The sequence below is a fragment of the Talpa europaea genome (genome assembly GCF_964194135.1).
Source record: "Talpa europaea genome assembly, chromosome: 8".
Classification (NCBI taxonomy): Eukaryota; Metazoa; Chordata; class Mammalia; order Eulipotyphla; family Talpidae; genus Talpa; species Talpa europaea.
The window spans coordinates 83,016,023-83,041,254 of NC_140075.1; the positions used below are offsets into that span (position 1 = coordinate 83,016,023).

A 25,232-nucleotide genomic window follows, 5' to 3' on the forward strand; every position below is an offset into this window, starting at 1 on the left:
CCTTCCGCCATCAGGATAGATGGATCCTTGCGGTCCTGAATGCATGCCTGATGGCGGGCACCTGGAGTAGGTAGGGTGTGGGCATAGGTAGATGGGATCCACCTGGGCTAAGACTGTACTTTTTAAGGGCAGCGTCACGGGAATGTCAGCAGAAGCCAAGAACAAACAGAAGCCAAAAGAGAAGCTGAGAAAGAAGCAGCAGAAGCAGAGAGAGAAGGGTGGAGAGGCCGGAGTGAAGACTTGCTGGGGCCTGGGAGGCCTGCCAGCCTCCCGGCCCCCCAACACCCCTGCCTGCCATATACCTGGTAATCCTAATGAAAACCTTCAAAACTACTGAGGACTCCGATTCCTCCTTTACCCGGTCTGCTGGATCATAGAAAACCTGCTCAGTGGTCCTTCCTGGCCCTTTACACGGAGGCAGGAATACCAGGAGGGACTGGAAGTGGAGGGAACAGGGGAGGCATAAGGGCAGCAAGACAAGACAAAGAGGTAGCTCTGGCCAGTTCTCCTAGTGCCTCACAGACAACAGGAAGGGTTAGGCATTCACCTGCCAGAGGACTGAGAGGAGAGGGACATAATGTGACTTAGGGTCCTTAGGGAACGAGTCGGTGCTTGGTAGTAGGATGTGCTGGCAGAGAGAAGGGCCAGATCTGGAATATTTTGAAGATGGTGTGGACAGAATCCACGCTGATGGATTGGACGTAGGGAGCAAAGGAAGAGAAGGGTCCTGAGTGATGTCTGCATCTTGGAGTAGGAAACTGGAAATGTGGAGCTGCCGTTTACAGAGAGAAACTGGAAAAGCCAGTTTATGGACCATTTTAGTAACAGCTGAGAGGAGTCAGGGAAGTTTGATCCCAGCTCAGATAGCATCCCCAGCTCAATACAGCGCCAACCAACGAGAGGTACATTTGGCCCATGGGTTCTGGGACCACAGAATCAGCATCACCTGGAAGGCCTATTAAAAATGCAAATTCCCAAGGCATGAACACCTGAGACCTACCAACTCAAGACTCTATGGGTAGATCCCAGAAATCTGTGTCAGTCACTCTTAGGGGAATTTTATGCCTGCTGACAACATGCAGGAGTCACAAAATCCTGTTTCTGAGCAAGAGAATGATCACTGACAGTTAATTGATTTCATCTGACTAATTAGCAGCTCCTGGAGCAGGTGGAATTTCAGGCAATCCTCTTGTATTCATTCCTGGTCAGCGGAGAACCCACAATGTTTATGGCTCACTTTGGCATAGCTCAAATAGCCACAGGAAGATCCTTTAATGGAGATCACCCAAAGCTCAGAAACTCCTGATGGGAACTGAACCTAGAAATGTGATCCCCAGGGGATCATCCACAGCAAAAAGCCAGATACTGGGTAATGTGACTTCTCACATTTCTGTGGGAATTGCATGCAGATTCAAAGATGCTCATCTACTTGAAGTTGTGGAATCGATGTCTGAACCCAGAGGCTCCAGAAAACAGGTGCAATGAGCACATCCAAAAACAGGCACTTGTTTTTGCTTCAGTGGTCATTTATATGCCTCTTCACACCATTGTTTTGAATGTATTTTCACACGCTTACCCCTATTCTGGCAAGGAGATGTTATCTCCATTTTACATATGAGAAAACTGAGGAACATGAAGATGTTATGCCCGTCTGGCTCTGAATCCCACAGTCTGTCCATTACACCAGCATGTTTGGTGGGTTTGGGAATCACTAGGGGACCTGGTTTAGAAATGCAAATAATGGTTCAGAAGGTGGGGGAGAGGCTTGGAAATCAGCAGTGCAAACTGCACCCCAGGTGAATTAGATGTAAGTGAATTAGAGCCCACACTTTGAGAAACACCACTTTGACTCTAGGGCTTCCTCTCCCTTGAATTTATCCACAAGAGCAGGCAGTCTTCCAGAACTGCTCCCTGCCTGGGAGTTCCTGTCTGAAGAGTCAAATCCAGAGTCTGCTGGCATCTCAGGGCACAGGAGGAGGGAGGAGACAGTCAAATTTGAATAGCTCAGTCTGCAAGAGTTTCATTAAGAGAACTTAGGTGCTAAAAGGAATCCCATGTTAAGAGCTTTAAAAACTCATTTCGTTTATCCATTTAATACTTTTTTTTGCTCTTCTCATATCCTTAATAGAAAGAAAAATGGGGTAGGGATACATAAAAGTAAAGCCTCTGCTAAAGTACTTGAGACTCATCTTAGCTGGGAGTTTTTCACAAAAATGTGTTTGTTCTGACCCATCCTTTCATCTTCATTTTTCCAGAAACACTTAAGCACTTGTCTTTAGCCCTTAAGCAGTTGTCTTCAACTGGGGTGGGGTGTTCTCTTCCACTGAAGGCTCTGGCCCAGCCACATGTGGGAGTAACTGGCTCTATGGAGCAGACTGGGTTCACTGTATGAACACAAAGGGGGGGTCAAGGGCTCACTGCGGGGGGCTGCCCCCCAGCTGGAGTGGCTTTTACTTTTTATTTTAAAGATTTATTTATTTATACAAGAATCGGGGTACAGACCAGATGCATGGGACGGTGAGAGGATTCACCAGAGACAGAGTGGGGAACAGAACAGGCAGATGTACTGAAATACACTGCTGAGGGGAGCAGCAGGCGCGACAAGAGAAGCCTGTGGCGCCATGTGGGCTCCTCACCGGCCTGCCGGGATCGAACCGGTGCTGCTGAGGCTGCGGACAGCTTCACAGTGCTGCACTCAACCGCCTGCACCACCACTTTTAACAACTTTTATTGCTACCTCAAGAACTCACATTTTCATTGACAGTTTTTTCAAAGTTTCCCTATGTCCCCAAAATGACAGGCTAATAAGAAAAGCAACATCCAACTTCATAATGAAAAACAGTGGGATGGTTTTCCCTCCGGTTCTAGAGGACAAACAGATACTAAGGCAGGGGTTGGGTTGGGGATCGGTTTATATCCACGTCATTACACCAGCAGGCTCCCCATGCAGGTGTCCTCACAGGTATGGGGGGAGGGCTCCTGTTCACAGAACCTCAGCCATCTGGAAGTGCACCCAGGAGGGGGGCTTTGACACCTGGAAGTTGGCTCAAAATCATCCCAGAGTAGAAACCGCATGAGCAGCATGTTCCTTCAGCCTTTCCCAAAGCCGAAGTAGACTGGACTAGAGGCCACAGAGAAACCCTTTCCAGTTGGGTGAGGAGAGGATGTCGGGCTTTTCTGCCTCCCACCATTGGGGTGGATGACGGAGCCCTGTGGTCCTGAATGCATGCCTGATGGCGGGCACCTGGAGTAGGGTGTGGGCATAGGTAGATGGGATTCACCTGGGCTAAGACTGGGCTTTTGGGGGCGGCGTCGCGGGGACACCAGTAGAAGCCAAAACAGAAGCCAAGAACGAACAGAAGCCGAGAGAAGAAGAGGAGAAGAAGAGAACGCCAGAGAGAGCCCAGACAGAGTGAAGACTTGCTAGGGGCTGGGAGGCCTGCCAGCCTCCCGGCCCCCCAGCACTCCTGCCTGCCATGTACCCGCTAAATCCCAATAAAAGACCTGCAAAAACCACTGAGGACTCTGACTCCTCCTTTACCCGGTCTGCTGGATCAGAAAACCTGCTCAGTAGCCCATTCCTGCCCTTACACATACCCAGGGCACCCCCCAGCATGACTGCCATCTCAGTAGAAAGATGAGGACCCCACGGTGGAGTATGAATACCTGAGGTGTCTGAAAGCCGAGTGTCCCTCCTTCTAATTCACCATGCAGACTGTGAACTCAGCAGGTTTAAGAATATCTGAGCCCCTGTAAATCAACCTCATTCCTGCTGCCCACAACACAGGCGCTCCCTGGTCTAGTCAGCTGGAGCCCTCTCTGGCAGCACCCCACTGTACTCCCTGAGAGTTTGTTCTAATGCTTTCATCACAACATCGCCATCTTGATCTACCTCTTGTTCAGACAAGTCATTAGCATTTCCAGGCTCCCTTCTCTGTAAGATGGGAAGGATGTCTTCATAGGGCTGTTTGGCGGACTAGCCACGAATAGCGTAATCTGAAGCAGGTTTCCACTTAGAGTTCCAGTGGCCACTCAATAAACGCCAGTAAAAACTCCCCCAACAAGGGACAGGGGACTACAGGGGACTGTGGTGATGGTGCACGGATGCCATGGAGAAGGAAATTCTATGGGGACTCAATCTGAGGGGGTGGGGGGAAGCAAATATTGATTAAAAATAAAAATAAATAAAAAAATAAAAACTCCCCCAACAGCCCAGGACAGAGAAGGGTACATGGCAGGCACTCAAGTGACTTACAGGCTTGACAATAAAACTACCAGAAATCCCTGGAGGAAAAAGACACCTCTGTCATTCTGTTGCTGGTTCTCTGGTCTATGAAAACAGAACCAAGTAAATACTAGACTTGAGGCAGAACTACAGTGATCAGGACATTCTTGCTTGGTATAGATATGACCTGAATCATATATATATCAGGTATAGATATGACCTGATAAAAAGAATCCCAAAGGGTGGAAAATAAAAAGGAAAGGGAATGAATTTTGTTGGCTTCTACCTAAATCTTAATTTCCTGCTTTAGCAAGATGACTCCTATGATACTTAAAGGAGAAGCTAAAATCTGACACGGAATTTCCCATGCCCAAGTATAGTTCTCAAAACTATTTAGTGAGTTTACATTTTCTCCATTTTAGAGCTGAAGAAAATGAGAGTAAATAAAGCATATGTCTTACCCCAAGCCAGAGAGCTGGGAATCAAGCTTAAGGCCACCTAAGATCAAAATCCACAGCCCTCCATTTCATCAGCAGGAAAAATCAGGCAGATGGCTGATGGCTGGGCATGTCTCTGCCACCCTTGCTCACCAGCTTTTCCAGAAGGAATTTGCTTTTGCCTGATAGATTTCTGGAGTAACCACATTTTGTTTTGGGGGAAAAAGGTAGCCACCAATACAAACCCAAGTATTTAACAACTGTATAAGTCCATACTTTACAATCGTCCTGCATCCCGAAGTGAAAATAGAGGCTCACCTATTTTCCCTTCCTGCTTTCAAGCTTTTCCTCTTTGCTAAGAGAGGTCGCTGATTATTTTCCCAAGGTCCAAAAACTTCTAGTTAGATGTTTTCCCCCTAAATATCTTAGTGTACTAACCAACTTTTTCATATCCATATTTTTCCAAGATATCAGTAGTAGATGCTTTGTGGCCACTGACAAATATCAGAGTTCATGCCCCAGCAGGGTGGTGGCCGCTGCCTCTGTTTTTGGTGGCCAGTTCCTTCACTTTCTCCAGGGTGACTCCATCGACCTCAGCCTCTCACAACTCAAAGCAGTATGTGTAGCCCCTTTGTACGGTAAGTAAAGTATCAGACTTTTCTGCCCTCCTGCCATGGGGATTGATGATGGAACCCAGTGGTCCTGAATGCACGCCTGATGGCGGGCATCTGGAGTAGGGTATGGGCATATGTAGGTGGGCACACTGGGCTGAAAGACTGAGCTTATAAGGGTAGTGTCATGGGGATGCCAGCAGAATGAAAGAGGGAAAGGAGCAGAGAAGCAAAGGCCACAAGAAAGCATCTCAGAGCCCAGAGAGAGAGAAGACTTGCTGGGGGCTAGGAGGCCTACCAGCCTCCCGGCCCCCTTGCACCCCTGCCTGCCTGCCGTGTACCTAGTAGAGCCCAATAAAAGCCTGCAAGAAGCCACCGAGGGCTCCAGGACTCCTCCTTCACCCATCTGCTTGATCATAGAGATCCTGCCCTGTGGCCTTCCTGCCTCTACACCCTTCTTAATCTTTAATAAATCACTCCATGCATCTGCTTCTTCATATTCCAGCCTCTTCCCAGGGCAGGAAACCACCTCCCACAAATGAAAAGACCATTCAGGAACACATCTTTACCTCAAAATCTTTGACACATGTCTTTACATTTTCTTTAGCTACATACAACTCATGCAATTCAGGATTTTGTCAGAAGGGCCTGAAGTTTCCAAAGCCTTCTCACAAAATTCACATAGCCACCCTGACAGAAACATGGCCTTTAGGCACAAATTAAGGCACATCTATTTAACAAGCCCATTCTTCATTCTCTACCCATCCCCCATTGCATTAAATCTTCCATAATTAGTAACAGCCAACACCACTTATCAAGAACCAAGTAGTTCGGACATTAACTACATGCATAATCTCATTTAATCCTCTTGACAAATTTAGGGGAAATTTAGGGGAAATAAGTCATCTCTGATCACCCAGTAGGCGTGGGGTGAGAGTTCAGACCTAAGTCTGACGGCGCTGTCCCACTAATCATTACATAATGCCACGTTAGTCACACAATAGTTTTTCCCCTCACTAAATAAGCACTTCAAGAATTTCCTGTAGATTAATACCACAGTAGAAGAACCCACAAGGCCCTCTTAGTAGGTCGACATGCTTTTTAACACAAAAGAGAATGGCCAACAGAAAGACTGAAGGAAAAAAAATTTAAAAAGAGAGGAAGTCCTGAAGAATGCTTTCACCTCTGACCTCTTTCCTCCTACTAGAGGTCAGATAAGCAGTCCCTGGAACAAATGGAATGAATCTGTGGTCTGTATCCCATTCCCATGTTTATACCCCTGACTGGAAAGACAGAGCTGACATGACAAGTCTCAAATAAGAGGAGGCGACAGGCCTGCCTCCGCGTTGATTAACCACTGCCTCCTGTAGGCATTGCTCGCCTGGCCTCACTCTGGCCAGTGAGTCATGAAATGAGGGAAGTCTCCAGGGAGGTGAATACCACAGCTGCACAGCCATGAACCAGAAATGACAAGACACAGGTGTTTAGCGTTTTTCTTTCCCAGTGGGCTCTCCTCTCCCTCGCAACACTAATGTGCATCTAACCAAGGGGAGTACCCGGGATGTCCCATAACCACGTAAGAATCTGGAATGTTCATCTAAGCCAGCGCAACCAGCCACTTAAAACTAAGGCTGTAACCCCACCCCCCATCGCCACAGTAATGTGTATAAAGCCTCAAAACTGTTTACCTTTGCTGAACTTTCAGACTGAAATACTTCATTACACTTGAGAGGGTAACTGGCACAAGCAACCCAGCTCTTCCCCCATCACTTCATGAGGCCCATTTTTAAAAAAACATTATTAATGGTCAAGAGACTGCAAATGAAATTTGCCTGCCAAGATTTACTTGGCAAAGGAAAGATACTCTATCTCCTGAAATATGGGTTTAAAATCAGCTCCAATCTTCCCGTTGCTAAACTTTTCATCTACTTGCCAGAGAGATCAGCATTTAAAAAATTTTAGCACCCCATTGTCTAACCCACTTACCCTCAGTGTTGGAACCGATGCCATCAGTGCGACCCAGAGGTGGAGGGTGACCTGGCACAGGGTAGTTTGGAAGAACTGACTCTCCTTCAGGACGGGCTGGAGGAACTCCCACTTCTGAGGGCAGTGCCCTTCCGTATGGGTAGGACTGGATGCTTGTGTTTTCAGCATAGGATGGTGGAGTTTCCTGGGGTGGATCCAGTGAAACCCTTTCTATCTCTGATGGAGCCAATCTTCTGATCCCTGGCTGTTTAGAAGTCTCAGCTTGGCCTTTAGATTCTGAGGCATATATCTCCTCCACAGGTCTCCCCTCTTTGGTTTGAGGGTCCAAGATAGTGGACTGTGTTTCAGGGTAGAATGGCCACTCACTCGGTGTTAAATGTGGCAAAGGGGAGGCCAGATCAGAACCTGAGGGAGAGATCCCACCTCCTGTAGGCCTTGAATCAGCTTTGGGATGGAAGGAAACATCAATACTGCCATGGCCATTTGATGTCTCATCTGGGTCACTCGGGGGGTATTCAACTTCCTCCTCATTCTCATCATAATAATCCAAATTGTCCTCAGTGTAGTCCCTTTCTAGGGCTGCAGCATGGCTGACGAAATGATCCGGGGGAGCTGAAGAGGAGGCTTTGGAAAGATCTCCAACTGTTGCAGGCCTGACATTTTCCAGTGGGGAGGTGCTGCCTATATGAAAAGCCCACACTCCAGGAATCCCCAGGTTACTGAGTCTAAATTAAAAGGAAACAATGACTTGTAACAAAATTGTCCATTCCTATATCCACTTCCTATAACGAGCAATTTATTTTAAAACTGAAAGACTATAAAGATCAGATTCAGTTTTTAACTTGAATATTAAACCAAATAAAAACAGACTTAACATGATAATTGAAAGGATTATACTGGAATTTTAATGTAAAATACCTTATTTAACAATAGGTTTCAAAGATTGTGTGTGTCCATAGAATACTAGACCATCAAGTCAGAAATCTACTGTATAACCCACATGCTTATTTAAAACCTGGCTATTTGAAAATAAATAGAATGTGGGAATATTTTATTCTACCTCTACTTTTAATGTAAGAAAACAATGCTTAAAAATCTTTGTCAAACAGTTAAATAACAACACTACAGGCTCTTGGGAATAAGTTACATGGCAGTCAGTAAGCCAAGTACTTACCTTCAATGCAGTCTGCAAGATATGAGCACTGACTCAATTTTATAGAGAAAGTAGGTTTAGAGAGGCTAGCCAATTTTCCTAGGGTCACACTACTGGTAATTAAGAGAGCTTGGGTTGGAATTCAGAACCAATAGTAAGTCCATGCACTAAACATCTACCTCATATTATGTCAAAAAGTTCATACTGTATCATATTATGTCACTATACCTCATCAGCATCTGAATTATCATTAGTTCACAGAATGTTAAGACATTTCACATTTAGACACACATATTAATTAATTCACAGAGAATGATGAGTCAATACAAAAAATTCAAAGAAATCTAAATGTCCAAGTCTAAAAAATGTTGAGCAAGGGCCTCCCCTGGAGGTGCAGGCGGTTGAGTGCAGCGCTGTGAAGCTGTTCATAGACTCTGCAGCATGAGTTCAATCCCGGCAGGCCAGCGAAAATCCCACATGGCGCAGTAGACCTCTCCTGTCTCACCCGCTGCTCCCCTCAGCAGTGTATTTCAGTCAGTCTGTCTGTTCTGTTCCCCACTCTGTCTCTGGTGAATCCTCTCACCCTCCCACGCATCTGGCCTGTACCCTGGTTCTTGTATGCATGATAAATAATATTTAAATAATAATAATAATAATAATAATAATAATAATAATAATAAAGTAAGATTCCCTAAAAAAATGTTGAGCAAAGGCATAAAAAAGTTAAGAGGAAAATAACAGCTTAATGAAAATGACCTAAGTCATAGGTGAGAGGTGTTTAGAAATATCCGGAACCAGAGAGTTGAGTTGTCTTCTCTACTAGAACAGAAAATGGACACCATTCATTCTTCCAAATATCCTAGTGATCCATTATTTTAAAGTCAATGGTATATTCTGAAGAGAGCATTTAGAAATAAATGCTTATTTAGAAATAAAATATTTCTAAAAAATAGGGGAAAAAAACTTGAACAAACAAGGCTCTGGCTAGCTTGAAACACCAGTTGGTGTACTTCTCTGGATTATGCCCAAAATATCAGGATGAAAGTTTCCTATGCTACAGAGGATCTCCTTATAAGTCGGTCAATAAGGAACATTTATATGGAATCACAAAAGACTCAGAATAGCCAAAGTAATCTTGACAAAAAAACAAAGCTGGAAGCCTCACACTTTCTGGTTTTAAACTATATTACAAACTATAGTAATCAAAACAGTATGATATTGTCATGAAAAATAGACATATAAATCAATGGAACAGAATAGAGAACCCAGAAATAACCCACAAACATATATGGTCAATTAATTTACAACAAAGGATTCAAGAATATACAATAAGGAAAGGACGGTCTTTTCACTAAACAGTGCTGGGAAAAGGGGACAGACACATATAAAAGAATGAAAACGGAATACTCTTACACCATACTGAAAAACTAATTCAAAATGGATAAAAGCCTTGAACCTAAGACCTGATACCACAAAAATCCTGGAAGAAAGCAAAGGCAGTAAAGTCCCTGGTATCAAGACCTGACTCCAAAAGTAAAAATAAACAAGTAAGACTACATCCAACTAAAAACAAAAGAAATAATCAATAAAATGAAAGAACTTTGAAAGGGCATTTTATTGATTATTTCTTTTACTATGCAGAAGCTTTTAGTTCATATCTGATCACTGGTGAATACCCAAAATATATAAAGAACTTATATAGCTCAATAGTAAAAAGGCAACCAATCTGGGCAGTGGACATGAACAGGTATTCCTCCAAAGAAGACATACGGCCAACAGGTACATGAACAGATGTTCAACATCACTCATCAGGGAAATGCAAATCAAAACCATAATGAAATATCATCTCACACTTATCAGAATTAGTATTATAAAAAAGAAAACAAATATGTGGATGTAGAGAAAAGGGACCCTTCTGTAGTGTTGGTAGGAATGTTAACTGCTGCAGTCACTATGGAAAACAGTCCAGAGAGTCCTCAAAAAATTATCAATAGAACTGGTATATGATCTAGCAATTCCAATTCTGGATAATTATCTGAAGAAACAAAAACACTAATTCAAAAAGATACAGGTAATTCCATGTTCATTGCTGCATTATTTATAACAGTCAAGTATAGAAATAACCTAAGTCCACTGATGAATGGATAACAAAAATGTGGTATGTATTTACTCATATATGTATATAACATATATGAAATATTATTCAGTCATAAAAAAGAAGGGACTCTTGCCAACTTGGATGGAGACTGAGGGCATTATGCTAAGTGAAATAAGTGAGATAGAGAAAAAGACAAAAACTGTATGGTCTCACTTATAGATGGAATCTTTAAAAAATTAACAAAAGCTCCTAGATACAGAGAATAGAGTGGTGGCTCCCAGAGAATGGGAGCTAAGGGGAAGGGGAGTGTGAGTGAAATGGATGGAGGATAAAAAGGTACAAACTTCCAGTTCTAAAATAAATAAATCTTAGCTATTAGTACAGCATGGTGACTACAGTTAGTAATTCAATATTGTACATTTGAAAGATGCTAAGAGTAGATCTTGAAAGTTCTTATCACAAATAAAAAAATTATAATTGTCTATGATGGATGTTAACTGGATTTCCACTGATCATTTTACAATATTTACAAATGCTGAATATTGTACAACTGCTATTTATGTCTATAACTAAATCAAAAAAGGGAGCAATCAGCCAATATGGTATTTGCGTTAATGACTCCATATAAAAATAAGAGACCTTTGTTCATTTAGGTAGGTACTTTTCACGTTCAGATGGGATTCTACAGCAATATTTTTCAATACAATTCTGAGAACACTTCTCTCCTTCTCCCTCCTCCTCTGTCCCCCTCTCTGGTGTGCACGGACATGTGTACGTGTATGTGTGTTGTGGGTGTGGTGCTGCTGCTGCTACAATTAATTTAGGAAAAGAGGAGCAAAGAAAGCAAAATTTGTAATCCTCTGAACAATATATTATGTATACTTGGCAAGCTGGTGCTTTCTGGCAAGCAAATAACGAATACTAAAGAAGGTAGGAGAGAATCCTAATGATCTGAAGATACTGAGTTTACTATCACATCGGAGGTGTTGCAACTGTGAGATTTCTTCTTGCAGTTAGAGACAGAAAACAATAAGCTTCAAAGAGCAGGAAAATACAAATTACAGCAGATAAAAACTAAATAAAACAACCTAATTAAATCACTGTCTTTGCTTTTGTCATTGTACATACTTGGGAAATAACAAATCTGAGTTTTATCCTAAAATCCAAGGTCATTTGGAAAGCTGAGGGATAGAAAAAACTTATTTCCCAGAAAGGAAAACAAGGCTACAAGATAGGGTGACAGTGACTTCCTCCCTGTGCTTTTAGGAAGATGAAGTGAGAAAACCACATAAAATGCCTAGCACGGGGTCCTAGACATTAGCACTTAGTATTTTCTAGGTAGCAGAAAAGTACAATCTGAAAAGATGCGAATCTGTGTATTTATATTTAAATCTGCCAAATAGTTACACCAAAGGCTGTAAGCTACATAATGTATGACCTTTGAGTTTATAATTATGAGACAAATTTGCAGGAGACAAAGATTCTATTGACCAGGAAAATAACTTTATTCTTTAGAAATGCATACTGAAGCATTTAGGAGTTAGTGGCATGAAGCTTGGAATTTACCTGAATACTTAAGCAAAAAAAAAAAAAAAAAAAAAGAATATGGCAAAACACTGACAACTTACAAATCTAGGGGACAAGCATTTGGGTGTTCATTTAGTTATTTCCTCTACTTTTCTGTATATTTTTGAAATTGAAGTAATGAAAGTAAAATAGAATTAACTTAAAGAACATTTCTGTGATTTCAAGGTAAAGAAGACTTTTCTAAAAAGAATAGTAAGGCCTGAAATCACAAAAGAGACCAAAAACTGACAACTCTAAAGTTAAAACTCTTAGATTATAGGAAACTCTAAAGATGAGCAAGTGAATAAAAATATTCAAAACAGATGAGGGGATAAATATCCTTACTGTATTATTTTCTTATTTTATAAGAGCTCTTTGTACAACCCTATTAGAAAATAGCAAAGGATGTAGAAAGTCACCAAAAAAACAGAGAAATAACCATTAAATATACAAAAAGGTGTTCAGTTTTACTAGTAGTTAAAGACGTTAGAGTGAAAATATCAACATTTTATACCAGATTCACAAATATTAAAAAAAAATAGAAGTTGCAGGAAACAGATATTGTCAGTATTGGCTCAATATGACTGGTGAGGATTTAAGTTGAGATGTTTGTTAAGGGCAATTTGTTAATATATGTTAAAATGCTGAAGTGCATATATCCTTCCTCAGCAATTTTACTTTTAAGAATTTACTTTTGAAATAAATGAGAATCTGAGCAACATTATGCTGTTTACTGCAACAAAATAACAGGAAAAATCCCACTGTTAGTTATTTTGCCATATTTTTTCTACTTCCATCAGCAACTCAGAGGTGTCTTGGAAGCATCAAAAATAAAGTGACAGGAGGTAATGGAAGTTCTGTGTGTGTGTGTGTGTGTGTATGGGGCGGGGTGGATCTTAGGGACCTTACAGGTTTTTGCCACCACCATGTCGCGCACCCTGTGTAGATATTAGAACTTATTCCAATGCTCTGAAATTGTTGATCTATTTGTCTACCCTACTAGAATGCAATTCACTATTGTATAGGTCTTGTGCCTCAGTCATCTTTTCTTCCAAGTGTATGGCCCACTGTGAGCTCTTGACAATGTCTGAAGAGTAGAAAATCTGTGGACTTCACAGAAGAGGCTGAAACCAAGAGAGAGGGAGAAAGGAGCTAAATTTTCTTCAGAGTCTGGATTAAAAGGCAGCCTAGAAGGAAATCTAAAGAGGTCCAATATGGGTCATAAGAATGGGGAAGGATGGCCAGTCCTGGTGTCTGAGTGATTCCAGGGCCCAGCAAAGGAACCAAGTTTCCAGAGTCCTGAAAATAACAGGCAATACCCCAAAATATGGACTCATTTTCCATTCCACCAAACAGCTGCCAAGAACAAAGGTGACATCTTCCAGCCTTGGCAAATGAATGCAGTATTGCCTTGTCTCTGAGGTACCCACAGATGTATCTAGGAAGAAGCTTTGAGAACAGTTGAGAAGTAGCTGTCCTATGAGTCTGGAGAGATTCTATGAAAGAGTATGATGTCATAAAGAAGGCAATAGTTCAGACAGAGAAAATGGCTGCTGAAACTACTAAGAAGTTGGAGAAACAGGAGATGCTTAAAGAAGGAAAAGAAATGGCTGCTGCAGTGGCCCTCACATCTTCAGGAAACAGCAGTCACACTCCTGAAAAGCATGAGGAGACAAATCAAAGACCCTAAAAGAAGAAAAACCAAAGCGCAGGAGATATCTAAGAAGAATGAAATGGAATGGCAGACTCACCTGTCTCTCTTTCCACACCCAAGAAAAAGAAAATTTTTTCCAAGGAGGAGTTAGTAATGACCTTGAAGAGACAATTGGCAGTGGAAGTCTTCCCAAGAGGAAGAAAGCTTTCCTCAAAGAGGAACCAGTGAGTGATCAGGAAAAGGCAGGAACAGATTTGTCTCTAAGAAAAAGGAAATTCTCTTTCAAGGAGGAGTAACTCAGCTGCAGACCTGGAAAGGCTGTTGACAGCAAGAGTGACAGCTCTGAGAAAAAGCTCCTAAAACTCTCCCATGATGATTAGAAAGGAAAATTCCCTTATAGGCTTACCCCATGGTGACAAAAAAAAAAGCACTTACCTTCAAGAATTCTGTGAGTTATAATTAAGGTAAGTTCTAGAAGTGTTTAGCACTATGTTTGGCAAGCACTTAGTTCTTGATACATGTCAGCTCTGCATAACCTTATCTGGCTATAGGGTTAGCTCTGGTAGCTGAGCAGAGTAGACATGCAAACATGCAGGGTGTTCCAGTACCCAGGAGCAATGTAATGACACAGAAGCAGTTGAGAAAGACTAAGTATCCACTGCATTCTGTCTGATTTCTAGGCCTGTGTTCACAAAAGGAATAAAAGTAAAGATATTCTCTAATATTCACCCCAGATACTGGTGTGATGTGGCCTGTCAAAACACAAAGGGGCTTGTTATTGCACTGGGAGAGCAAGCCACTTGTGGGACCAGGCTTGTACTCAGTCTGGCTACCTCATGGGGAACCAGTCAGTGTGAGTTCTGATCATGGAGCAATAGAGAAATCCTGAAACTTCCAAAATTTTACCAATTGGTTTGATTTTTTTTTTCTCAAATGGCACTACTCCTAATTTAACTTTAAATACATTATCTGTCTAAAGACTAAATCCCATCATCACCTCTTATGACATCATTAACCTGGAAAAAACTCAACATGGGTAGTTATATTACTGGATATTTTTATGTGGTTCCAAGACCAATGTTTTCCACAGCAAGCCTCAGTGGCTCTACAAACACACACACATACACTCACACACACACAATTCTGTTTCCTGTATCTATACCAAATTGGGCAGGAAAAATAAAGGACCTTTATATTTTGGTGAACTTGCTCTTCCCAGGGTCTAAAAGAGTTCCTGGTTCTGACCTGATGCCTTCCTTGTAAGTCACCATGATAGTATTTAATGGGGCTCAGAGCCTCTAAAGTTTGAATAACTCCTTAGGGTCCTCATATCCCAACAGAAAAGGGCCTAAACCCTATGTTACTTACTGGTAAAGATTTTTCACAGACTGTTCTGTGCTAGTCAAGCTGAAATAAGGTCCCTCTCGCTTCAGGTCATCAGCCTCCCCTCGGCAGAAGCCCACCCGGGCTGGAAGCTCGAGCTGGACATTGTACGATTCTTTGGGACGCGTTCCGAAGAACTGAAGACCATTGGCAGGATAAAGAAAGAGGGCGTAGGTATCAGACCCATCAGATACCAAAACTGCCTGGAAAGTATTCAGCTGTGAAAAGAAATAAAGGAAACATTCTTAATAAAACAAAGAAAAACAAAACAGAATGTAAGCAAGTCATCATAAAGTACAAAAGGGTTCCCCCTTCTTAACATTTCTCTGGATTGTTTTTATACATAATATTCTTTGCAATTTCTTCCTCAGGTTACACTTTTATAAGCTATGTTATCACTGTAATCATTTTCTCCATTTAGATTAATATGCACCACTAAAAAAACCACAGGCTTAAAAAATTCATTCATTCATTAATCCCTTTGTACTTTAATTAATTCATATAGTCAGGGGTCCACGAAGTACTCGGCATGATGCTAGTGCTAAGGAAGGAAAGGATGGGACACTACCCAGAAAGGCAGCTTAGGACAGGCAAACAGCCACCACCTGAACTGTAGAGTGACTGAGGTGGTGGCAGAGGCCACGGAGGAGGGTGTGTGCCCAAGTCCTCAGGGTTGGGGTGAGGAGGCGTCATTGAGGCGGCCTGTGAACACTAATAAACACAGCAGGAGCCAGAGCAGACCTGAGAGAGACACCAGGAGTCTGGATTAGCCACAAACTCAACACCCAGGTCCCCAGAGACTCACTCCTTAAAGTTTAATTTGTGCTGTAGTTTCAAAAGGATACTTTTTTGCCTTAACCTATAACCAGGTATCTTTTTTTCCCTCTAAACTGATTTGTTCATGGGGCTTGACAATCTTAAAAAGATGTTCTATTTCAGACTCAGAACATCTCCCTCATGAAAACCCACTCCTTTTCTAATTTAGTGGGGTCTAGGGAGGTTGTTTGTTTTAAATAATGTGACTCTTAGAAATATTATTTGCTAGTAAGCAGCCTCATTTCCCATTTTGCTAGCGAAATAAAATCAGGCACAGAAAAGAACATCACATTTTACTAGAGAAAACAGCAACCTAGAGGAATGTGCCCTGAACTGTGTTCTGTCCTGGGTCTCCCTCCATTTGGTACTCAAGCTCCATCTGCAAGTTAATTCTTCCTTTCAGTGTTTAACTTCAGTGCTTTGAGCTTCTGCATATAAGATAAAGGCACTCAGATGTTAAGATAATTTTCAAGAAAGACACCTTGCCTCCTTTGTTTTAGTTTGCTCCCTTTAAGTTAACAAACTTAAAGACAGGGGTCCTGTATTTGTTATTGTTGTAGCTGTTGATTGTTTCATCCACAAAGCTTGACTTTTCAAAAACAAAAGGCAAGGGATGTTTTCTAGAATTCCTCCAAGTTAGGAAGTGATAACTTCTGCCAAGTGTAAACAAGGCTGTTCTGCCTCAGTCCATACGTAATATATACCACATCATCCATTCATGTTGATTCAATCACTTCAGAGTTTAACTAAGTCAAAAGACATAAAGTTCCACTAGGGAAAGAAAATACAGGACGACGAAGAAGGGCCCTGTTTTAAAGAGCTAAGCTTTCAAAACTCCTGGCACTGATTACCTACAATAATGTCAGATAGGAAAAAACCCTGGTTCTAAGTTTAGAGAAAATCTATAGATAAGGGAGGCCTATAGATTGTGAAGGAGTTGAAGGGGGTTGGGGAGGAGGCAGGGAAAGTAAACAGCTGTGAAGGGGAAAGTCTGGTCTTTACTATGGGGTCTGGGTGTTTAGCACTTTATTTTATTCATTCTTTCAAGTCAGTCAACAAATTCACTTCAATAAAAACATATTCAATGTCTTTTATGTGTCTGAGACAGGCATTCCTTATAGTTGATAACCATTTGGTCTCCTTGTCTCCACTGCAACAGGCAAATAAGAGAATCTTAAATAGAATTTAGAATCCCAAAGCAAAAGGCAAAGGAAATCTGGCTGTTCAAAAACCACCCACATGCCAAATGATAACTTGTAAAGTTCTCTCCAAATTCTGCATGTGGTCGCTAAAGAGCCCACTTGGTGAAGTGCTGAAGGGCTCCTTCTCCCCAGCACTTCTTGACTGGCTTCCAGACCGGAAAGGTCTTCACATTCTTAGAGACAAGTCTTTGCAAGAACCGCACATGCTCTGCTTCTAAAGGGAAACCTCAGATGGGTTGCCAAACCCTACAAAAAAGGTCACCACTTCCCAACTCCCCCAGCATCCCAGAGAGAGAGAGGGGCCTCCACAGGAGGAGGAGCAGCAGCACAGAGAAGATCAGGGCCGGTGGGCAGCAGCTGCAAGGGCCCCCCTATCCTGTTATCAGAAAGAGAGAAAAGCCAGATCCCTTAGCAGAAACATCACCAGTCAGTGGTGCCCAGTCAGGCCCAGGGATATAAAACATGACCCTCTACAGGTTTCTAATTTTTGCAATTCATTTAATTAATTTGAACTATCTGGCAAAAAATTAGATCAGTGCTATTCCTGTCGACAGGGGGTCTGCCTATGGTGACTTACAAAAATTACAATGAAAATTAAGAAATAGGGTCAGAGTTCTCTTTCCTGTCAGGGGACAGGAAACTAAGACGCTGCTTAGTTCCAGCAGCACTGATTTGTGGTTTCTGTGTTAGTGTGAACACTAACTTCCATTCCTTAGGAGAAACCCCCAACTCGTGTTATTGAAAGCACCACTGTCACATATATGATTTGTCCTCGTTCGTTTTTCTGCCGTAAATCCTATAGATCCTGCCAAAAATACAAAGCTTAGTTACCACATTCCTAATAATTTATCATTCATGACACTTAGTCTTTAGCAAAACTTCAGCATTTCTCTAACCAATTTTCATGTATGTCTGTTCTCCACATCATCATAGCTATATCTGAGACTCAGCTAAAATTCTTTCGGACAGACAGCAGACCTCCCTATTGCTGGACCTCAACTCCAAAAGTCAAAACAACAAAGTCTTGGTTTTACCTCTCATTTTCTCTGTGGCTCCAGGCCCCTCTGTCAAGGACAATCATCCTTTGGAACAAGTGCACGTGCCTCAGTTTCCCGAGGAGGGTTCCAGTGGGCAATCTTCCACTCATGTTGATGCCCCACAATTTCCTTCCTCCCTTATTCTTCTCCTAAGACATGTCTTAGCTCTGAACAATCTCTCCCGTTCTCAAGATCCATGTGTAATATATACTCTTTCAGCCCAACTGAAATTCCACATCAACAAAACATCACCCATACCACACAGAACTGTGTAGCCCAGTTCTCTAAAACCCCCATGCTTTGAACTTCAGTAACAACAGAACAATACTTACTCCCCACCTCCACTGGACAATCATACAGCTAAAGTGAACAATAGTCCCTATTATATCTCCTGTCAATAAGTTCTTTGAAGGTCAATAACTATGACAATTCAAGGCATCTCAGATTAACTGAAGTGATAAATACTATGTTTTAATAGATGTTTTAAAATGTAGTTACACCTTGACATTCCTGCCATATCAAGTACAATATCTTGTTCACACCCACCATGACTATCCATGGAAAGAAAGGGCAACAACTGACATTTCTTTAGATGATAAAGATGCCATTTCTCTGATATCTTCAAATTTCCAGTAACTTTGCAACATAAAGTTGGTATGCCAAGGTTTAAGAAATTCATGCAGAACTCACATAGCCGTTCAAGCAAAATAAATTACTATTTGCCATAATCTATCTCCAAAGAACTATAAAAACAAGAACTCAAGTCACAGCACTCTTTAAAGGATTCAGAAGACCCTTCTTCAACGTGGGTAATTGGAAAAACATCCGCTCTACAACAGAATCCTCATCTCCTTTGTAAATGAAACAAATTCAGAAGCCAACTTAGCATATGGCAATGTCTGAAGAATGATTTTCATTAGGAAAGTAAAAGACAAATGGAATCTACAAATCTTCCCACATTCCCCTCAAAAGAAAAGGCCCACACAGCAACTGTAATTCAGAAAACTTTATATCTAAAGAGTCTTTATGCATCACAGCATCCTTACAAGACAGAAAGAAAAGAACCAGAATCTGGTCCTACCAAGGCAATGCAGGGTACACCAGGGATTCACACCCACTAAGTCGAAGGTAATATAATGGCTACTTAAAAGGTCACTTTAGTTAATTCTCACAAAAATCCTGTAAAATAGCATTGTTATGCCATTTTACAGATTAAGAAATTAAAACTGAGGCTGGAGAGGCTCCCTGTTGACACAAGGGGTTAAAATGCAACCTATGAAGCTATCCGCAGCCACTGCAGCACAAGTTCAATCCCTGGCCAGGAAGCAACCCACATGGTACAGCGGACCTCTCCGGACTTGCCTGCTGCTCCCCTCAGCAGTGTACTTCAGTCAATCTGCCTGTTCTGTTCCCCACTCTGTCTCTGGTGAATCCTCTCATCCCCATACCTCTGCCTGTACCCCAGTTCTTCTATGCATAAGCAAATCTTTAAAAAATAATAATAAAACTGAGACTGGGCCCTTGCTTCCAAAGTCACTCTTTCCAAAATGTTTTAATAGCTGTTATCATCATCTGCACAAGTGCTCTGAAAGTGGGGTAAGGAAGGTATCATTCCCATGCTACAGCTGAAATTGAGAAAAATTATTTTAAAAGTCACTTTGCATTATAATTTTTGATTTCAAATAACCTGATAAAATTAGCATCTTAAGGTTCTAGTGTTATTTCATCATCCCAGAGCTTCTGTGCAACTAACTGCTCATCTCTCAGATTCATCTCATTCAGCTCAACTTTGTCTTCTTTTCTCTGTTGGAAAAGTAAAACAGATGCAGCTGAATTTTCTTCAGAGCATTGGAATACTAATTTTGAAGTAATAAGACATCAATCGTGTTCTTGGCATCAGATTCTACCACATTCATTCTCCTTTTAAATAAAATATGGTTTCAAGGATTCTTCTGGTATTAAGATCACATTGGGACAATAAAACTCAAGCCTGATTTATTGGAAGTCTTTGGAAAAGACACAGTTATTGTGTGTACCGCTATCACCTGTGCCAAGGAAATGGGTCTTGCATATAAAGTCTGAGTAAAAGCAACAACAGCAACAAAAAACTAAGAGTCAGGAAATCTGTATTCTAAACCTGACTTTGCCTCACTAAGAGCAGGATTCTAAACAATGACTTGGACTTCTATTTGCTATTATCTGTGAGATGAAAACAGTAAGTCTTGTCTAGGATTGTTGTATAAAGACAGTATAATAAAATAAAGAATTTGTAATATAGCTTACATAAACAGTATAAGTAATAAATGTCCAAATAATAGTCTTTCCTTTGAGCCCAAACCTTCTCAATAGAGTCTAAAGGAGTTCCCTGGAAAAACTTCTACTTAAAATTCTTTAAAGGTTGCCAAAGAATGAGTCCAAACTCCTAGCAGAATCATGATCTTTCCCCCACCCCACAACCTTCCCAAACTCATGTTCTACCACGCTGCTTCTTTACTAGTAATGTGTCACATTAGGTGCCAAACACATTACACTGTATATAGCACATGGGTGAAATGTTGATGCCATCCATTCTACTGGGAATGTTCCACTCTGCTCAACTCAAATTCCAAGCTACTTTCTCACTGAAACCTTCCCAGAAACAGTTCCCCAACCAGAGTTAGTTTCCTTAAGTCAAGATATGACTATACTGATGACCTTAAACAATAATCGATGATCCTATTATATTAAACTACAAAATTCTTTTTTTTTTTAAAGAATTGGCAATCTTTTTTTTTTAAAATCACTTTTTAAAAAAAAATGTATTTATTTATACAAGCACTGGGTACAGTCAGAAGCGTGGGAGGGTGAGAAAATTCACCAGAGCCAGAGCGGGGAGCAGAGCAGGCAGAAGGACCGAAGTACCCTGCTGAGGGCAGCAGCGGGCAGCAGGAGAGGTCTGCGTGCCATGTGGGACCCTCGATGGCGGCCAGGGATTGAACTAGCGCTGCAGAGGCTGCGGGCAGCTTCGCAGCCCAGCGCTCAACCGCTGCCCCACCAGGGGAGGCCCTAAACTACAAAATTCTTAGGAGTAAAGAGTATGTCCTCTAATGATGCCTCCCCAGTCCTCACATACTTAATTGTGCAAAAAAAGGTTCTTGGATGAATATCAACTATGTTTAAATGCAAATATTCATACACATACATATGAAAATATCACATATAAGATACTTAGAAAAAAAGACTGTAAGAAAGAATGATAAAGTATTAGAAGTGGTGGCTTCTGGTTGGTGAAACTATAATGTTTTCTGTTTTCTAAATTGTTATGTGCAATAGGTATAGGTCATATAATAAAGGCATGATATTTCATTTTAACCAAGTTATTAACTTATAAACAAAAATTTTAAAACTCATAACAAAAATGAATGAATGAATGAATGAATGCAGTTATCACTTTTCACCAACCTTCCCACTAGCACAAAGAAGATGCTCAATATTTTGTTTGAATTGAAAGTATTCTGTTGAACTGAATATTTGAAATGTCAAACCCATGCAATAACAAAAATTCAAGAAATGAAACTAGATATTGCCTGAAATAACTGAATTACAAGGCCTCCCTGATGGCGCAGATGTTAAGTCTCAGTGCTATCAAGCTATCCCATCAGCGACTGCAGCATGAGTTCCATCCTGGCCAGGGAGCTGACCCACATGGTGCAGCAGACCTCTCCCATCTCGCCCGCTGCTCCCTTCAGCAGTGTATTTCAGTAGATCCACCTGTCTGCTCCCCACTCTGTCTCTGGTGAATCCTCTCACCCATCCACACCTCTAGCCTACACCCCAGATCTTGTATGCATAAAAAAATAAAATCTTTTTAAAAAACTTACAAAAATCATAAATACAAATGATTTCTATTTCTAGGTCTTCTTTGCTGAGGATAGTCACTAGGAAATTTTCCTCTTACAAAATGCAGGACAAGAATGGTCACACCTTCAACTACTCAGTGAGAATGGGCAAGCTGCTTAATTTCTCAGAGATGATTTGTACCCTCTTACTAGGGGTAAGGAACACTTTGATGAGTTAAAATAGAGAGAAACTGTAAGAGTTTCAACCCTTGGAGTAGGCCATTTTAGATTCAGGTCTAATTTTATTAGGGGGAAGCTCTTGCCTTCTCCAGGAATGAGGCAGTTCACCATTTGCCAAGGTGCCCTGGCCCCACCTGATGTCCATATGGAGTATTTTCAATGTTTCTGCCAAGCCTGAAGACTAAGAGCTTGGGTTGTTTTACTTACTCAGGTAGAAGTTATAAAACAAATCAAGGACAATCTCCTGTAAACTAGGAAGCACGTAAACTGGTACCTGAAGGACAATTTATAAAAGCTGTCAAGAACTTTATTTAAAAACGCACCCTCTCTGACCCACGAATTCCACCTCTGGGAAGGTCAATTAAGGACATACGCAGAGACTCCACCTTAAAAAAAAAAGTGTTTCACCAAATTATCTGTAATGATGAAAACTTTTAAAGAACATGAACGATCCCTGGGCACAACGGCAAATCCACTGTAATCAATATTATGTAGTCATTATAAATGATATTATAGAATGATATTATAGAAATACATTTACTGACATTAAAACATATTCACAATACACCAGTGGGAGACGCTTAGGTTACAAAATAGTATGTGCAGTAAGAACCATCATTGTTAATAGACAGTGACAGAGAGATACAGATATGGAAAGAAAAAGAACTCTGATACACATGAAAATGTTTAACAGTGGTTACTTCTGAGCAGTAGGAAAATGAGAGGTTGTTCTTTTAAATTGCCTGCATTTTCTGATGTTTTCCCTTCAATGGCCATATAATTAGAAATAATCCTTGTATACTTAGAGGTGATTCTAAAAATAAACAACCAAATTGTAAAGAGCCTTGGGAATTGAGAGCTTGTTGCATCTGTACCAGGGCCCTCATAACCCCTAAGAAGTTCTCTCTGCTATAGTGTCCCCCTCTCAGAACCTCAGAGAAGGCCTGGGGACAACTGTTTTCTTCACTTCCAAGCCACTTATGCCACAGTGGCACCAAAGGATACACCGCGTTCAGCGCGAGGAGGGCAGGTCAGAAGACAGTCCAAACCAGCGCCTGGGAGCCAGAATGCAAGCCCACCATCCCTCAATGATCAATAAGCTCAGGGGGCAAGCATTCCTGATCACTTACTTCTCCGGAAGGTGGTACCCCGCGCGTGGCCTCCTCGTAGGCGCCCACTCGGTCCCAGGTGGCTAGGAAGACGTGGGTGGGCGTGAAATGCGCCGCAGCTCGCGGGAAGCCCGCGCGCACGTAGCGAGCCGCCAGGCCCAGCACCGCGGCTGAGGTGTCCTCGCGGTACAGAACGCGGCCCCTGCCCTGGCTCGTGTCGATGTCAGCCAGGAAGGGCGCAATGGCCGGGAAGTCTGTGGGGAAATCATCGTCCACATACTGGGTCTCCCTGGGGAAGTCCTGGGTGGAGATGATGCCGTTGGTGCCCACCTGGGGGTGAGGGGGACAACAATGTGAAGGTCCCCACACAGCAGGAAGCCCAAGGGCTGGTCCCCACGAGCACAGCCGTGCGCGCCCACTCTGTTCTCCAAGTAGGGAAAGGAACCCCCAGAGGCAGGAAACTCCCCCTGACCCACCCGCTGGGACCCGGAATTCTGGTACCCTGCACCTAGCCTAGCTTCAGCTGGTGTCCCGCGCCCCCCACCACCGCTTCTAACCCACAACTCGGTGCGTTCGTTTCAGGAGTCCTAAAACTCCTAACACATCTCACTTTCCGCACAACCCTGGAAAAAACCGCTAGATCCAGGGCGGGAACACCCATTCCTGCAGATGTACACACAGCCGTCTACCGCCCAAGAACCCCAACTTCTTTTCTGCCTGGTACGCTGAGGAGGCTGCCAACAAGCCTCTCCCCCATCCCCTCGAGGTAAGGGAAAGCAGCGGACCAGGCAGCAGCATCGGAGCCACCCCCGGGGCGCTCTGGGACCGTCGGGGGGCAGGCGACCTCGAGGGCAGCGGCTGAGCAAGCGCGACGCTGCATTAAGCCCTGGGAAAATACTGCGAGAAATTTACCAGGTCCTGCACCAGGAGGGGCTGGACTTACGTAGAGGTGGCTGAACTGGGCTTCGTAGAAGTGGAGGGGAACCGCCAGCTTCACCGCGGCTGAGCTCTCGTCGTCCCCCTCCTGCAGGAGTTGGTCCCCCAGAGACTGGCCATAGGGGAAAAGCTCGCTTGAGTGCAGCGCGGCCGCCCGGGAGGGCAGCAGCAGCAGCAGCAGCAGCAGCAGCAGCAGCAGCGATGGCGACCAGGGCGCGGGCCGCCCGGCCGCGGGGCTCCTCCGCATGCTCGCTCCCCTGTGCGCTCCCCGCAGCAGAGCGCGTCCCGGCCCGGCCCGCGGGTGCACTGGCCTGGCCGCGCCAACCTCCAACCTGGATCCCCGCGGGCGCCCGGGCGGGGCGGGACTCGGGGTCCTCCGGGCGCGCTGACTGGCTGCGGCCCTCAGCCGGGGCCCAATCACCGGCTCTGAGAAAGTTCGACAGCGGCCGCCACATCTGGTTCTTGTTAAAAGATTTCTAAGGCAGCGGTTGCAGGAGCGGCTGGGCTGGCGAGGTAAAAGTGGCCGGCCCAGGCAATCCCGAGCTGCTGCTTCTCCTCTCTCTCTGCTCCCCAAGAGCTCCCAGGGTCACCCCCACCTCACTGTCGGGGGTGCCCAGTGGTCCCGGCGAGCCCCGCCCGCGAAGCCTAGAGGCATGCAAAGTGCGAAGGCGGCGGCGCTGCAGGAGATTATCTCAGCGCGCAGGAGGGGACCCCACCGCTGCGGGTGCAGCTGCTGGCTGGGGCGACGGGCCCCCGCCAGACTGGCAGGGCGAGGGTGTGGTGATGGAGATAAGGTTTGCGTCGTGCCGTGCTGGCCCTCCGGCGGAAAAGCAAAGAGGCACTGTAGCCGGGGCAGCCTCCACGGCCGTCTCGCTCCACCCAGAGACGCCCTGCGGAGAACTGCGCCCCGCTACCAATTCCGTCCCCCCGCCCTCCCCGAGAGGCTGGGGCCCCCCCCGGG

The 25,232-nt window shown here is 43.4% G+C and overlaps 1 protein-coding gene across 1 annotated transcript in view; it reads right to left on the reverse strand.

The window, feature by feature from the left end:
* NID2 (nidogen 2) overlaps positions 1-24,518 on the reverse strand; it is a gene marked incomplete at both ends in the record, with an annotated part of 59,347 nt that extends 34,829 nt beyond the window's left edge. Inside the window, 4 exons of the mRNA XM_084240270.1 lie at positions 7,260-7,984; positions 15,099-15,331; positions 23,357-23,665; positions 24,279-24,518. Coding sequence (XP_084096396.1) covers positions 7,260-7,984; positions 15,099-15,331; positions 23,357-23,665; positions 24,279-24,518 — 1,507 coding nt within the window. The remainder of the gene's footprint in view (positions 1-7,259; positions 7,985-15,098; positions 15,332-23,356; positions 23,666-24,278) is intronic.
* Between the last annotated feature and the right edge of the window lie 714 nt (positions 24,519-25,232).